At 44.4% G+C, this 16,537-nt stretch overlaps 1 protein-coding gene across 2 annotated transcripts in view; it reads right to left on the reverse strand.

Annotated features, from left to right (window-relative positions):
* LOC147631960 (E3 ubiquitin-protein ligase UPL1-like) overlaps positions 1-16,537 on the reverse strand; it is a 53,392-nt gene that overhangs the window by 36,414 nt on the left and 441 nt on the right. For both annotated transcript variants that reach the window (XR_015267394.1, XM_086808497.1), the window contains exons 2-8: positions 15,833-15,928; positions 15,498-15,704; positions 7,378-15,387; positions 6,968-7,294; positions 6,674-6,881; positions 6,326-6,588; positions 5,878-6,242 (exon numbers count right to left, since the gene is read on the reverse strand). Coding sequence is in view for 1 of the 2 variants with exons in the window: in XM_086808497.1 (XP_086664623.1) it covers positions 5,878-6,242; positions 6,326-6,588; positions 6,674-6,881; positions 6,968-7,294; positions 7,378-15,387; positions 15,498-15,704; positions 15,833-15,928 (9,476 nt within the window). In the remaining variant the exon portion in view is untranslated. The remainder of the gene's footprint in view (positions 1-5,877; positions 6,243-6,325; positions 6,589-6,673; positions 6,882-6,967; positions 7,295-7,377; positions 15,388-15,497; positions 15,705-15,832; positions 15,929-16,537) is intronic.

Consider the following 16,537-nt stretch of genomic DNA (forward strand, 5'->3'; position numbering starts at 1 on the left):
GAGAGGAACAGAGTATTGAGACAGGATCTATGGCAGCTCTATACACGAGAGACATGGATTTCGCCTACACAGCCTCTTCCACCGAAGATGCTATACTACAGAGATCACTTCATGAGTATCACTGATGATGGATTTATAGAGAGGCCTAGATACATGGAGGGCTTTTTACCACACGGCTCCCGAGTGGCTATTGGTCAGCTCAGAGTTTCATCACACCGATTGGAGATTGAGACTGGCAGAGCAGCACGGATCCCCCGAGAGGAGAGGGTATGCAGATTGTGCAGAGAGGAGGTGGAGAGTGAGGAGCATTATGTATGCAGATGCAGAGCATATACAGCCATCAGAGAGAGATATCCCATTTTATTCAGAGAGCCACATTCCCTACGCCAGATCTTTGAGGCAGCAGACCAGCGCATACTGGGGAGATACATTCTAGACATACAGCGCCACAGAGAGACATTATTACAGGCTCAGACAGCTCCAGAGGGGGGGCGACAGACACAGATTACTACATTTTTTCAGAGATCCATACCCCTCCCAGCCCCTACACGGCAGGGAATTACTCTCCAGAGAGCAGAGACACTTAGAGCCCGCAGGAGACAGAGGACACCTGGCTTTCGGACACCACGCCTATACCAGAGAGAGATGACAGAGATCAGAGCTCAGTTTCACAGAGAGGGTGCGGAGCGACTGGCTCGCTTCAGAGCACACCCAGGCATGTTCTTCAGGGAGCTGTGGACACCCCCTTCACTGATGTATACCATTTTATACCCCCAGTATGGTACAGGATGGAGCTAGCTAGGTTGCATATCATGATTGTATACTCCATGCATATAGCTTTGCATTCTCCTAGTAATAGAGCTCCATCCCCTGCACACCCAGATTCAACTTTTTTATTCAGTACTTTTTCATTTTGTTGGGATGACAGAGGATACCCCATACATGTACTCCGATTTGTCTCATAGGCCGAGTTCGGTCTTTTGGAAGACGTTAATAAAATCTTTCTTTCTTTCTTTCTTTCTCTCTCTCTCTCTCTCTCTCTTTATGCGGACAGATGGGCCTCACTAACACCCCTTTTGTAGATGCTTGGTGAGCCGAGAAGGACTTGGCGAGGGAGAGGCCTCTCCTACTCAAGTTCAAAGATACGGAGTCCCGTTTGGCTTTCTTGAAGAAGAGGACCACCCTCTGAACCACCAAAATATACCTTGGAGATGACCTCGCCTCCCTATAGGTGGAACACGGGAAAGCTGGGATGGTTCAGGTTATGAAAGCCCGCAAGGCAGGAAAATGGGTTGTTTATCGTGATGACCGAGTCATCACAGATAAATGCCCCACATGACAGTGCGGGGTCTATGACACCACAGATGCATTGAGGATGGGAGTATGGAATTGCAATGGAACTCTATGGTCAGACACAGGAGGCTTCACAGAGACTTACACAGGAGGCTTCACAGAGACTTACACAGGTAGGGATATTATCTTCTACACAGAAACGCATCAAAGCCTTAAGAGAGGGCTACCCAAAGTGGTGGGTTACACATGGGAGTCAGCTTTCAAAGAACAAACACACACCACTGGGGGGGTGCATGACTCCGGAGGAGTGGCATGCTTGTTTCGCCCTCATTTGAGAGGCATTCTCACAATGGTTAGACACAATGCGGAGGCTCGCTTTATGTGGATGCAATTAGCTAGGCCTGGCTTGAGAGTGATGCATATTTCAATATGCTACTTCCCACTAGAGAAATCAGAATATGCATGCAGGTTGACGAGAAAGGGGAGACTCCATATGCGCCATTATTTGCAGACATTGCAGAGTTCTCCCAACAAGGAGAGGTCCTCCTATTAGGAGACTTTAATGCACAGACAAAAGGGGAACAAGTGCAAACATATGACTTCCACAAAGATGCCATTAGCCCAAGTTCAGCTTATAAGAAAGTGCAATTTATAACCTCATGGTAGTCGTCCACAAGACAATAAACCATCAACTCCATCATGCATAGTATGGACTAGATACTACGACATCACCACTAACGTCATCGGTGCCCAATAGTGGATGTAGAACTTGGTATCAATATATGCTCCCACACACACACACACATAAGAGCATACATTCATACAAAGGTCTGCTCCAGAGATACAAGGCAGACTCAGTCCCATAATGAAGCCTAGCACTAAGGATCATAACAAATAGAAAGAATTATTACAACAAAAAGGTAGTTGATAGGGCATATGCATCACTAATGATAGAAAGAATTAACACAATATCAATTGGCTGCAACTTGGACAAAAACTTCACAATATGAAATTTGCATGTCCACTAATTCAGCATAAAGATATACCTAGATGAATCCACGAACATGCCCAAATTCACCTTATAAGAAAGTGCAATTTATAACCTCATGGTAGTCATCCACAAGACAATAAACCATCAACTCCATCATGCATAGTATGGACTAGATACTACCCCATCACCACTAACGTCATCAGTGCCCAATAGTGGGTGTAGAACTTGGTATCAATATATGCTCCCACACACACACACATAAGAGCATACATTCATACAAAGGTCTGTGTCCTGAGTTTCTGTCAGAGCTCCGGAGATATAGAGCAGACTCAGACATAATGAAGCCTGGCACTAAGGATCATAACAAATAGAAAGAATTATTACAACAAAAAGGTAGTTGATAGAGCATATGCACCACTAAAGATAGAAAGAATTAACACAATATCAACTGGCTGCAACTTGGACGAAAACTTCACAATGTGAAATTTGCATGTCCGTTAATACCTTTCAGGGAACTATGTTTATCTCTAATTTTTATTTCAAGGAGCAAATAGAAGTAGGGACCACTAAGAAAACTGTCTAGGCTGCAAAAGATCCAGTTGAGCTCCACCAGAAATGTGAAACAAAATTATGTTGCTCTTCAAAAGAAAATGCAAACACATTGGCAAGATGAACAGACATCATTCAAGATCAGTAGAGAGTTGAGTGGTTACAGACAATGCCTGTTAGAATTTCGTGGTGCTCATGCTAGATCATTATGTGGAGGAGAGAGACTCACAAAATACAAGAAAATATCTTACTTATTAAGTTGCTCAAAATACACCTAGACTTCTTGCTCAAAATAAAATGCTTCCTAGCTTCACCTTTAAATAGATGAGCTAGTGGACCTTAAGTCTCTTCACACACACATCCTTCTCCTCCCCTTTTACATAACCTTAATCTCTTAATACCCCCCCTCAATACCAACTATGAAAGAAATTGGAATAGGTGGTATTGGACATAGGATGCCTTTATAACATTAGGCGTACAAGGTTAGGAATATAGGTGTGGTTACATTGAGATTTAAAACAATTTCTCAGTGGAGTTAGAAGCTGATACAAAGTTAGCCTCAGACTCTTTGTTAGGACATTTAGAAGTGATATGTCCCGTTTGTTTACACTTGTTACATTTCATTTTGTTGGGATATTTGATCCAACAATTATTTGCCAAATGACCCACCTTTTTGCAATGGACACATCTTACTTTGATCACTTGATGTGACAAAGCTTGTTCGATATTTGATGAAGTTGTTGCATTTGAAGATTCAGTTCCTCCCTTTGGCCTCTTTTCTTCATCAAGACAAGATTGAATGACTCCTTCAAGGGTGGGATTAGGTATGTTCTTCAGGGTGGTGACTAAGGTGGGGTACACCTTCTTGACTGCTTTTAGCAAAACAGCCACGGCATCATCTTCATTCATTCTCGCATTCACTGATGCAAGTTGAGCCATAAGGCCCTTTAAGTGAGAGATGAAGGCTCCAATGCCATCTCCCTCTTTGAGTTCCAAGCTGAAAAATTCAATTTTAAGTGAGATCTTGGAATTCTTACCACGAGCTCCATAGAGCTTATCAAGCTCATCCCATTTCTCCTTTGCAGTCGGAAGCTGGTCCACATGGTGAATGAGAGCCTCATCAAGATGAAGCATGATGATGGCTTGTGCCCTCTCACCATCTTCAATATCTTCAGCCTTAGTTCGATCAATAACCTTAGTGCCGGAGATGAATGGCCAAAAGCCTTTGGACATCATCTTGTACTTGACAAGGACTTGCCAAGTGTGGAAGCCCTCTCTTGAGAACTTCTTAATTTGGGTGTTGTCCTTTGACATTGGGTATTGAAGGAGATTACTAAAGAGTAATGGGCTGATTTATGAAGAAGAAAAAACCAGAAATTTTTTATGTTTTGGCTTAAGTAGAAAGAGAAAGGCTTATGAGAGTGCAACAACCCTTAATCAAGCCAAGGATGTTGCAAAAAAAGGAGATTAAGATGGTTAATTTTATGGTTTAGCACTTAGGGTTTGTGCCCAATCACTAATTCTGATTGGGGAAAGCTTTATTAGTGTCAATGAACACTTTGTTTGGTGATTAAGATCACCATTAGTGTTTAAAAAACACGATTAGTGCTTAAGAGCACATTTCTAGCATCTAATGACACTTGCATTGGTGATTAGATTCACCATTAGTGTTTAAGAACACTCCTAGTGTTTAAAAACACTTTGGAATGACTCCCCTTTGCTGGATTAGAAGCCTCATTAGTGTTAATCAACACTATTAGTGCTTATAAGCACACTTTGAAAAGCTTTGTGCACTTGAAGATGATGTTGATGATGGAGCTTGATAAGAATGAGACTCGTGAATACCTCATGGTGTATGGCCACCGCTTCAAACTCAAAAATAGAATCAGCAACAAGCCCTCACAAGAGCACTTAGGTGATTAGAGCAAAGAAGAGGAGATTAGTGAAAGAGAATCACTATTAACAAGCTTGAGCAAGCTTTCATGGAGAAGTGAAACAGTAGGTGCCTGGTTTTTCTCTTATTGTGAGAGCATGGAGCAGCCATTAGGGCTAAAAATGAAGCTGTAGACTCCTGAGACTATGGGCTTCAAAAGCCCTAAGCCCAAGAAGCGTATTATGCGCTGCAGACGTCGAATTCATGTACGACATCGACGGCAGCCAGAAACTGCGCCGGCCTGCACAGGCGGCAATGCCGCGATGGAGAGAGGGCGATTCGGCTGGTGAGCTGTACGAAAATGTCCGCCCGGATGTCCTCTTGAGCTCCTCCACTGGCAGGAGGTTCAGCTCCACACAAGAAAAAGTGATAAATTTGACCTATTCTACACCACAAAAAGGCCTAATCAACCAAAGCTCTAGATACCATGTTAGAATTTCGTGGTGCTCATGCTAGATCATTATGTGGAGGAGAGAGACTCACAAAATACAAGAAAATATCTTGCTTATTAAGTTGCTCAAAATACAACTAGGCTTCTTGCTCAAAATAAAATGCCTCCTAGCTTCACCTTTAAATAGATGAGCTAGTGGACCTTAAGTCCCTTCACACACACACCCTTCTCCTCCCCTTTTACATAACCTTAGTCTCTTAATAATGCCCCGCAAGCATCGGACGCAAAGTCAAATTCATTGAAGTCAGGTTTCTAGCAGTTTGGGGCACGGAAACGCCATTGAGGATATATGGAGTCAGAAGGGTTAATATGCTTCTATTTCAATAGTGGCAGGGGATAGCATGCAGGAGGACCTCTTGAGTTGCAAACTCGTGCTTTATTACCAGCAAGCAGAAGCTCAGATAGAGACTATAGCACGTTGAGAATTCAAGAGGTAACACCAGTGTGGTGATCCACGTGTGCTTGCAAGAGTACTTGTCATTGAATGAAGTATAAGACGTTAATCATTTTACTTCATCGTATGAGAAAAAGCATGCCACAAAAAAACACTTTTCCACTGATTGACTACCAAAAAGCCTGCGGAAGAAAGAATTCCTTCTGGATTGCAAACAATTAATAGAAAGTCAATTCACATGTATTCACTAAGGGCTGCAGGCTTACCCTTCCTGAGCTAGAAGTCTGCACAACTTGCGAAGCTCCAGTTCTGGAAGGCTCGATAGGATTTCCAAGATATCCATCTTTTGTTCTGTGCCAGAAGTTGAGGGCTCCTGCAAGTGCTGATTCGCACTGCCTTCCCCTTGCTGGCACGGCTCTGCATCAGATAAGGCTCTCTCCATGCCTAGCTGACTTTGTTCAACATTTGCTTCCTGCCCTGACGTCCCTGGAATATCTAAATTTGAAGGGTTGCCTTCAACAGCCTTATCCTCCAAGCCAGCTTTCACTGAATCCTCTTGTCTCTTAGATGGACCATGCAGGTCAAACTTGGTGCTCATGTGATTTGTTACAACTTCAAGCAATACCATAAGCTGGAAAGAAATTTCATTGGTTAGACTTACGCCACATGCAGGAGATAGCTAAGATAGATGCTACACAAGAAACAATCCAATACCTGCTCAAGATGTGCACTGCTCCTAGAGTACAAGGGTTGGTTCAGTAACTTCAACAAGAGTATAAGCGGAATCTCTCCTTTTGAGCTGTTGTCAGCAACTTCTGGAAGATCAATCAGCTTAGCTTTGCCTTTCTCCTTTTCTTCGTTTACAGGGCTCTTTCCAGCTGGTTTCAAGTAAACGAGGAGATCAGCACCTGCCTGATGGTGTTTGCTAATATGGGTAAGAATTTCCAATACACGCCTGGAAACCAGTGGAGGCACCCCTGCATGATAGAGTAAGACAAATTGCATAAGCCTGTCTTTGAAACTAGCGAAACAATAACAATGTACAAAGGCATCTGTGCCTACCATTAGACACTTGTGAGCGAGCATAGACCACATTCCATCGGCAGCCATAGAGACGTGTCATTTCAGAGTCACTTGAAGAAGGGTTTTCTACAGGACCCTTTACTCCAGGCCTGAGCATGTCTAACAAGAGCTTCACTAAGCAACTTCGTGTAACACTATGTGCACATAAGTTTAGTAAGAGACGTTGTAAAAGCCCTTTGCCAAGAGGCTGCAAACAGAAACATGACGTCAAAGCCAAATCTTGCTCAGAAGATTAAAAAATCTTGATTTAGTAGAGATGAATAGCATTTTAACCTGAGCCAGGTGTAGCAACTGAAGCATGGACTTCAACCCAGCCATATCTACAAGAAGTTTTCCTTCTACTTCACTAATTTCCATGCCTGCATTTGCGAGCACTCCTGATCTCCTTGCCATTAGCAAACCTCCTGTGCTTCCTACTGCACGATCCATAGCAGAGGGACCACCAGCAGGGTTATTTCTTCTGATCCCAAACCTATTAGCACCTGCAAATAGCCCCCTAGCTTGAAAGCGGTTCATTGCCCGCTCACGTAACAACTGTGCTTCAGCAAGGAGAGATGGAGGCAAGGCAGCCAGGACTTGTTCTGAGGAAGTTAAAAGTACCTATTACAAAAGGGAAGATCAGAATTAGCCAGCCATATACACACACCCCACTCCATAAACAAAGCAACCAGACATAACCTTACCTCTTCTCGGAGCTCTGCTGGAAAAGTTGCTATGATAGACGCACTATCCATATCAACAGGTTGTCCTTGAACTTGCTGTGCCTGTATCAATCTCTGTGCACGCTGTTGTGCAAGTACTTCGGCTTGAATGTCGGGAGGAAGTGCAGCTAAAAATTCAGGATCTATATCTTCTGTTGGTGGGGGAGGTGGAGGAAGGTTTGCAGCTCTAGCACTTTGAGTTTCATGAGATGCTAGAACCTCTGCACGAAGATAATCAGGAAGGGCCTCTAAAAATGTTGGATCAATTGTGTCCATCTCTTGAACCCCTTCATGCCTAGTAGCATCTTCAGCCTGTCTGGCCCTTACCTCTCCTTCTCCATGTCCTGACAGTTCCACATCATTTCCAGTTGTTGGGGAGTGAACCTCTTGAACCCCTTCATGCCTAGTAGCATCTTCAGCCTGTCTGGCCCTTACCTCTCCTTCTACATGTCCTGACAGTTCCACATCATTTCCAGTTGTTGGGGAATGAACACAAACTGTAGCCTCTTCAGCTTGCTGATTGTACATTACTTCATCCGCACTATGCCCTTGCCTGTTACTGGTTTCCACTGGCCCAGATTGATCTACTTCCATGTTTGTTACAACAATTTCTGAGGCTGTACACCTCTCTGGATCACCATGTCTGTCACCATATCTATCTGCATCATCATGACCATAAGCACTGCCTATTTCTGCCTCCAGGCTACGAAGACTTTCACATGCAGTCGCACCACTGTCTTGACGTAACACCTCTGCATCCCTCACCAGTAGTGTACTCCTTTCGTCTTGCACTTGAATATTTGCACTTTGACCTTCAAAAGGTGGAATGGGTGAGTCTCTTGTTAAACTTACTTGAGCTTCTGATTGTGGATCAGCAGTAGCACTGCTGGGATCCAGAGTACTTCGGGTCACCCTTTCTGCAGTATCTGACACCACTCCTTCCATGTTTGGAGTATCCTGTGCTTGCTCTGGTGCTTCTGCTGCTGCAGGTGTATTATCAACCTGCTCTATCACCCCTGGGACTAGACTTCTTAAACGAGAAATGTACTGCTCCTCGATGCTCTGAGCAACTGCTTCAGCATAGGCCCCTGCTTGCGGCTGGCCATCATCTGTCCACGTACTTAAACGGCTAACTGACCTGGCATCCCTTCTCCCTGTCAAATACCCAGGATCCATAGAAAAATCAAGGAATGGAGGCGGCGGCCCACCAACACCACGCTCTCCAAAGAGGCGATTGCCTGTACTATCTGACAAGACATGGTCATACATGTACAAGTGAGTCATGTCAAATCCACCCACCCCAAGCATTGCATCAGCATTGCTCGTGATGCCCGCTGCCGTCCACACTGCATTACCCCCTGCTCCTCCTGTTGATACTGATAAAGGTGGTCTCATCAACAAAGGATGGTGAAAAGCCCCCCCACCATCTCCTCCTGATCTCCCAGGGAAAGGTCTGTATCCACCTGTAGGCCCGTGGTGCTCTACTATTGTTGGCCTGTGAAAGGAGCTAAATATTTCATTCATGCTCTGAAAAGGATCATCTGGAAAGTCAACCAGAGGAACAGATCCACCATGTCCTAAAACTTGCACATGATTAAGCCTTGTCAAGCCATCCCTCCGTCGTACATCTATGTCTCGATTCTCCTGCCAATCATCATCTTCTTCCTCCTCCTCAACCATGTCGTCACCATATTCATCGCCAAGCCCAGTATGCTCATGGTCTTCAACATCCGTGTCAGGGGGAGAAAGATGAGTCACACCCTCTGCTCCTTCCATCTCATCCTCATCATCATCATCATCTTCCTCCTCGTTTTCATCCATTTCTTCATCATCTTCATCTTGCCCATTTTCTGGCCTATGCTCTACCCTGAACGTTATCCCTGCTGCAGCTGTCTCCCCTCGCCCAGAAGGATTCACAGAAGACTCATGCATGAAAACTTCTGCTTCTGACTCCAAACGTACGTCAGCACCTACCGGTGAATCTGATTCCATGATATTTTCAGTGATATTATGATTGTCTACAACTGCTGGCATGCTTCCTTCGGCCATTCGAACTTCACTAAGATTGGGATTACTTACAGCAGGAGCCCCTCCACCCTGTTGAGAGCCATCAGAAGGCTGTCCTTCTATTGCATCAGAACCTTGAACCGGCAGTCTCTCCTCTGCCACAATTTTTTTTCCCGCCACTCCTGCATTTACATACAGCTGCTCCCCAGTGGGTGAAGCTCTTGTTAGTGCCTCCAATGCTCTTAGCACTGCATTGACCAGTTTAACTGCTTCTGGGTGGTCCAAATCAATCACTTGAAGAGTACTTGTTAATGACTGCACTAATCCAGCATCAATCATGGTTTTAGCCATATCAGTTGAAGATCCAGGAACCTGAGCATTATTAGAAGCATGGGCAGATAGGATGATATTGACCAGAAAAACGAAAGATCTCACTTTTCTACTAGTCGGCTGTAGTTTTTTCTCACCACCTTCAAGAACATTGTTTGCTGATAAGGATAATGCCCTGGAAATCTCAGAAACAATTCGTCTCCTCCCTTCTGCAGAGCATACACAGACTGCCAATAGGAAGTATGCAGCCTTATCTGAAAGCTTTTCTCTCCACTCATCCTGTGTCAGATTTTCTGTCACCCCTTCAGCTGAGTAAGGAAGCAATCTGTGAAGGATGTGGTACAAAAGACCACCATAACCGATTACTTCTGAGCCTGCCACCCTGCCTTGGCTGCTTTCTAAATCATGGCGTAGTATCACCGCAACTGCACCAGAGTACATCGAAAGGATTTCCATCATTAACTTCAAAATAAATGCCACCTTAGCTAAGCCAGCAGACCTTTCTGACAAGTTTCCCTGACCAGGCACAGCATTCTCATCACACTTTGCCTTCCCTTTGTCACTGCAATTTGCATCTTCACCATCCATTGCTGTTGGAAAGATCAACTGACTTTTGTCTTTTTCAGGTGCTGCTAGAGAATGAAGCACCACTTCAACCAGCTGATCTATAACTTGTGTAAAACTTTGGGAGACTTTCTTACGGTGGCCTTTCACAGGCTTGCTTGCAGCCTCTTGTGCTTTCAAATTCCCGTCGCTGCAAGATTTAGAAATTGCTCCAGAAAACAAAGCCTTGAATTTATCTCTCTCTTTCTCCTTGTCATCCTTTTCCTTTTCTCGATCCCTCTTTCTTTCTTTCTCCTTAGATAGAATAATGTGAGGTTGTCCACCTATGTTTTCAACCTGGCAGACAGCTGCTGAAGCTAGCATGAAAATGGCTGGATTCCGTAAGACAACAGGCGCCAGTGCCGTCAAAAACATCCTAGGGGTTATGCATCTATTATGACGATGAGATGTTGACATGAGCATATGCCTTATCTCCAGCTCCATAGCTTGCTGTAAAGTCTGTGGATCCTCCAGAAGATGGCGGATGATCACAGCAGCAACACAATCAAAGCCTGGAAACAGAGATCGCCTTGGAAGGCTCAAAATAGCAGCCAAGCCCCCTGACTCAAGGAACTGCATTGCCACAGAATGTGTTTTAGTCAGCCTTGCACAGAGCTGAAGAACAGCTTGCACTGTTGACGCTGGAATATGCGCGTTAAGAAATTTGCAAGCTATTGTCATGGCACGGTGCTGCTCATTCAGTGTCATAAAGCCTGTGGATTTTCCCAGCACACTGATAAAAGGATCTGCATCTGTGTCATTTACATTGTCAATGACAAGGTCTCTTGTCTCAAGCTGATCTGGAAGAGAACCTGAGACACCAGCAACAGTGATAGCAACAGGCTCTTGCTGGTCTTGGGGGACTTTTGGCTTGAACTGCAAAAAGAGATCTAAAACCAATAGCAAAGCAGTTGTCCATTTTGGCGCATCACCTAATGTCTCTAGGTCTATCTGTGGATTGAAAGTCGATAAGATGTCTAGAACAATAGAAACTAGGCCCTGCTCTGCAGCAATCTCCCGTGCTGTACAGTCTTCATTCAAAACCAGTGCTAAGATGTGTATGACCAAAGAAAGCAGACTAGCATCTGAATCCAGATCCTCCATCGGAGATGATTTGAGATGATAAATCAGATAAGTCACCACCCTGGCACGATCTTGGCCCTTGTTGCGACTGCATATTGTCACAAGTAGGTCTGTGAGTGGAAATACAACAGCATCAATATTCTGCAATAATGTAATGCAAGTGCCCAGCATATCTTCCACTGGTGGAGTCTTTACAGTATCTTCTTCAGATGTGATCTCTTTTCCTGTGGTAGTTTCTGCATCAACAGAAGCATCAGGACTCCCTAGAGACAGTGCTAAAGCACGGGCCAGTTCGTCATCATCCTGCGGTTCCTCAGGATGGCTGAAAAGCCATTCCATGGCCATCTCAACACTGTTTGTGACCACCCACCTAAGTGCCTCCTCAGCTCTCTCTCTAGAAAACCCCATCTCAACAATCATAGAAATGGAAGATTCATCAGGTGGAGGACCCAACACACGAGCACCAGCATTTCTTTGGTCCTTAGTGTCATATATACCAGAGTATATGTGAGTAATAATTGAAGTAATGCAAGTAATAAAGCTCAGGCCGCATTTTGCAAATAAGGCATGATTCCAGACAGGAAGTATAACCTCCAACACCCGTGACTGTAACCTTCGCATTAAGGCTTCTGGGTCCCTCGGAATAGCAACAGCTCCCCCAGCAACTTCCTGAACCAGCATTTGAGCCATTGGTTCAGGAGACAACAGCAATGTGGGTGTGACCAGATGATCCATTAGCTTTGCATAGCTTTGCAATGTTTCCAACAAACATTCTTTTCTGTTTGACCCATTTTCACTATCACTGATGTCTGCCTTGCAAACCCCGCCCTCCATGGCCACATCAGATGCTTGCAAAACTGTCCAAAGTACCTGACTGATGGCTTGGAAAGTGTTAAGTAGTCGCCCCAACACATCATATGCATAGAAATAATTTATGAGAAGCGTGTTGCAAGTATGCCTGCGGCTATCAAACAATATTAGCATTATGTCATCAACCAGTTTCTGGAGATACCGACATTTAGATATCTCCAACTGTGAAGACCCATACCCACCATCAAAACTCAAGTTCTCATAGAAGAGCTTTGCAATAGCTGCAGCAACTGCCTTTGCAGGTGATCCAGGGGCCCCGAAATCATCACCTTGGCGCGAGGGTACTACCATCGACTTTCCCAAAGCCACGCACAAGCCACGAGCAGCAGACACAATCCGTGTCATCACTTCATAGTTTACAGAGTCAGGAGACTTGCACTTCACGACTCCCTGTGATTGTGAACCCTCTCCAGCATTGGAAGACCCCTCAACATCAACCTGTGGACCTTGTGCCGGAGCATGCCGTGCAAGACGACGTAACCGCTGTGAAAGAAAATCAGCCAATGCACCCTGTTCTCTTCGTGTTCGACGATGATATCCATCCCCAGCAGAAATCATGGGGAAATAATCAGGCTCTGTATCCCAGTGAGAGCTTGGACCATCCCGTATGGACACAGGATTCACATACTGCACTGCAGAAAGGACCCCAGGATCCTCTTCCCCTTCTCTGCCACCAGAATCATGAGAATTAATTGCTGCAGCAGCGTTCCCCATCTCTTCCCTCTTTAATTCAGCTTTTGCATCATCAAACAAAGAAATCTGCCAGATAACTTCTCGATACAGCTTGCCAATGTCATACAGAACATCAACACCATCAGTACTCAGCTCAGTCATCATGGTATTTGTGCTCCTCACCAACACCGAAGAGAGAGAGAGATACAGCTCTGTTGATGAAAGGCAACGTATGAGCTTCGTGCTTTCTACAGTGTCCAAATCAGAAAGCTTGGCACTGGCCAACAAATTCAATGCTTCTAGAGAAGAAGTAAGCTTCTCACGTAAAGCACCACAAACAGCCCGAGAAAGAGGGATTGCATGTGATGGTGAGAAGGCCCTAAAAGCTGAAGACATGCTATGAGCAACCGAGGATCCCCCAAATGACACCGGTAGATTAGGCAATGAGTAAAGTTTCAATATAGCTTCTACTCCTTTCTTTTCAACAAATACTCTGCTTATATCTGCATTTTGCAGAAGTGCTTCCAGCAATTTTGTAGCATTATGGATGTACTCTAGAAGATATGCCTCAGCATTTGCAGTTTCAGAAGTAAATGCTTCGCACAGCTGTTGTGTAACTCCATCTGAGTCTGCTTCCATGGGAACAGGGACATCTACATCATTCTCTTCATGAGAAGGTACTGAAGCAACATCATTGATGCCTCCAATCACAGAAATTGTTCTCAATATCTCTATGCAAGCATCGATACCAGCTCCCCGTAAAGGTGGTGCATGGCGCATCAGTTCATCCAATCCAGAGGCTAAAGAACTAGGAGTTTCATTTGCCAAAGCTCGAAGATAAGATTTGGAGGTAAAGATCTTGACAAAGCAGTCCAGAGCATTCCGGTCCTTGACAGCCTGCAAGCCTGTGTTGTTTAAGCATAACGCATCAAGACTGTGAGGTATGCAAATCACAGCCTCAGAGGATGGTGGCACTCCATCTGTGATTGCATCCAGAAATGCCACAGGCAGACCTGCAGAATCAAGTGCTGAAAAGCATGCCGGATCCTTGTGGATGAGATCACTCATTACTGACGCTGCTAGTGAGAATACACCACCACCAAACTCTCTCACATGCCTAAATATTATGCACAGGCATGAGGCCAATGCATCCTCTTCAGATCCATGGACTCTTCCAGCATTGCCTGGTGCATACGTTCCCAAAGAAATAGCTCTAAGTAAAACTTTGAGCAGCAACCTTGACTGGGATGAGACTGTTGTCTCTGTTTGCAGAGCTAAGCTTTGCTGCCCATCCACGTCATCAAGAACAGGCATTTTACCTTTCTGCAAAGAAACTGGTGCTTCCTGACCCCTGTTTGCATCCTCTTCCACATAATGAATCTCAAACTTGAGTCTTTTAATGGCATCATCCAGCCCCCCCAGATCTCTAAACAAAGTTACAGCTGAGTTGCTGTAGTCCATGAATGCTTCCAGAATATGCAAACCTGAGGCAACTAAGTGTGTATGTTGCGGATTCATGTCCTTTAGAAAGGGAAGTAGGGCAGGTATAAGACCAGACTCCCTTAAAGCAGCACAGCCAGAAGATGTAGATACTAAAACTGTGACAAGAAAGAGAAGGGCCTCCACAAATGAGACTGAGCAATTAGGGTTTGCGTCAATCAAGCAACCTACTGCTTTTTGCACAAGGTTAGGTAAAATCCCACCATTTCCCCCTGCATTGATGGCACTAATAACACTGGACTGGCGAGGTCGATCTTGAGCCTGTGCTGCTAGAGCAAGAACTGCTAGTAAGCGAATGTCTTCAGGCACTGTATCCTCGCAGTGTAACAGTGTTAATAGTTCATTCACAAACTCAGGTTCGTTGCTGAAGAAAGAAGACAAATCCTCAGGATCAGGATTTGACTGTAGCAGAATGGTTAACGCCAGAAGTCGAATGCAGAGATACTGCCTGCGAGTATGTAGATGAGAAAATGATCTTGCAAATCGGAGCCGTGTCAACAGAGAAAACCTAATATTGGATGGAACTCGATACTCATGAACCAGCTCCTGCAACAGATCAAGATCACTTCCCCCATCACTGTGCAGGTTCTCCTTGTGAATAATCTTCAATCCTGATGCCTTGTGATCACTCCCTTCACAGTCCAAACCTGGTGATATGTCCAAATAAAACTCAAAGTGAAGGTTAGAGCCAAGCTTCAGAGCATGCAGATCACACCCATTCTCCACTGCACACACCACTAAACCAAGGCCTTCTTCTTTAACCCCCCACCCTTGAGAAAGGGAAAATAAGCGTGAGTTCAATGTCAAATCTCCATGCCATCGGACTGCTCGATTGGACTGTACTGGCTTCTTCACAAAAGCAGCAAGGGTTTGCAATGAAGCTATCACAATGTCGGTATCTGTGGAAGCAAGGAGGCAGGATAGATGCTGTCCAAGAGAAAAAGTGATTTTAATGCCAACAAAAAATGAGCATCAATATGCTCGTCACAAAACAAATACCAAGACCATGAGTTATAGAAGTTTTGAACTATTTGCACCTCATAAGAGCTGTAGCAGTGTTTGTTGATACAATTGTCTAGGATAATGCGAGTCACCCTGAGAACGTGCAACACATCTTCCTTTGGGAATGGAGGAACAGCTTGATTGAATTCCCCTTCTAACTGAAGATCCTTCCTTGGTTGAATGTGTCTTTCAAAATATGAATCGAAGTGATTCATGAGTTCAACCCAGTGATAGAAGTCCCCCTGAATACCAACAAGAATTAAGAAAAGACACTGAGAAGTGAGCAAAAGGAACCCATAAAATAACAGCCCCATAGAGAGGCAACAAAGTTGTCTGATTCATTAATCAACTAATGCTCTTGGTCAGTTACCTTGTCATACTCCCAATTGAATCTAGCAAGGGGAGCTTCTATGCTCTCCAGTGGAAGACTGGTCACACTGCTGATAAATGACTGAACTTTTAGGGGCTGCCAAATGAAATATTCAGCTTTCATCAAAGCCTGAGTGAGATTTTCTCAAACAATCAACCAAAAAAGAAAGAAGTCTTGAGGGCTGATAAGTTATCCAAATAACTAGTAATGACTGTACCCACTGTGATCGTTATAACAATAAAGACAGACCTACCCATGAGGTGAAGTAGATGCCATTGCTCTCAAGCATCATAGAATGATCATGACAACATCAACACAATACTAACATGTCCACGGTTGCCATCATGTATACATCTTACTTCGAGGGAGGGTGGCTACTTACTTCAGCCAGACGATCCCAGGTTAAGCTAACAATGGAAAGGTCAACATTTTTGTCTAAGCTCCAGATGGCAAGGTTAACAGTTTTAGACCCTGCCATAGGTGACGCGTTCAAATAAAGCTCACGGGGTGGTTGAAAGAATGCCTTGTGCATTCTTGATCATTATAAATGGTGTAATTTGTTGCGAGTATGCAAACCCTATTACGATCACACAATCCCATGAAACCAGCGATCATAAAACTCCGTTGAAAGCAATGTAGAGTTCCAAAACTGATTTCGAAATGGTTTTCCTTTTCCCCCTCACAGGTAAACAAAAAGCTAAAAGT

This window comes from Cibotium barometz, chromosome 14 (genome assembly GCF_041138505.1).
Source record: "Cibotium barometz isolate CiBa-2024 chromosome 14, ASM4113850v1, whole genome shotgun sequence".
In the NCBI taxonomy this organism is placed as follows: Eukaryota; Viridiplantae; Streptophyta; class Polypodiopsida; order Cyatheales; family Cibotiaceae; genus Cibotium; species Cibotium barometz.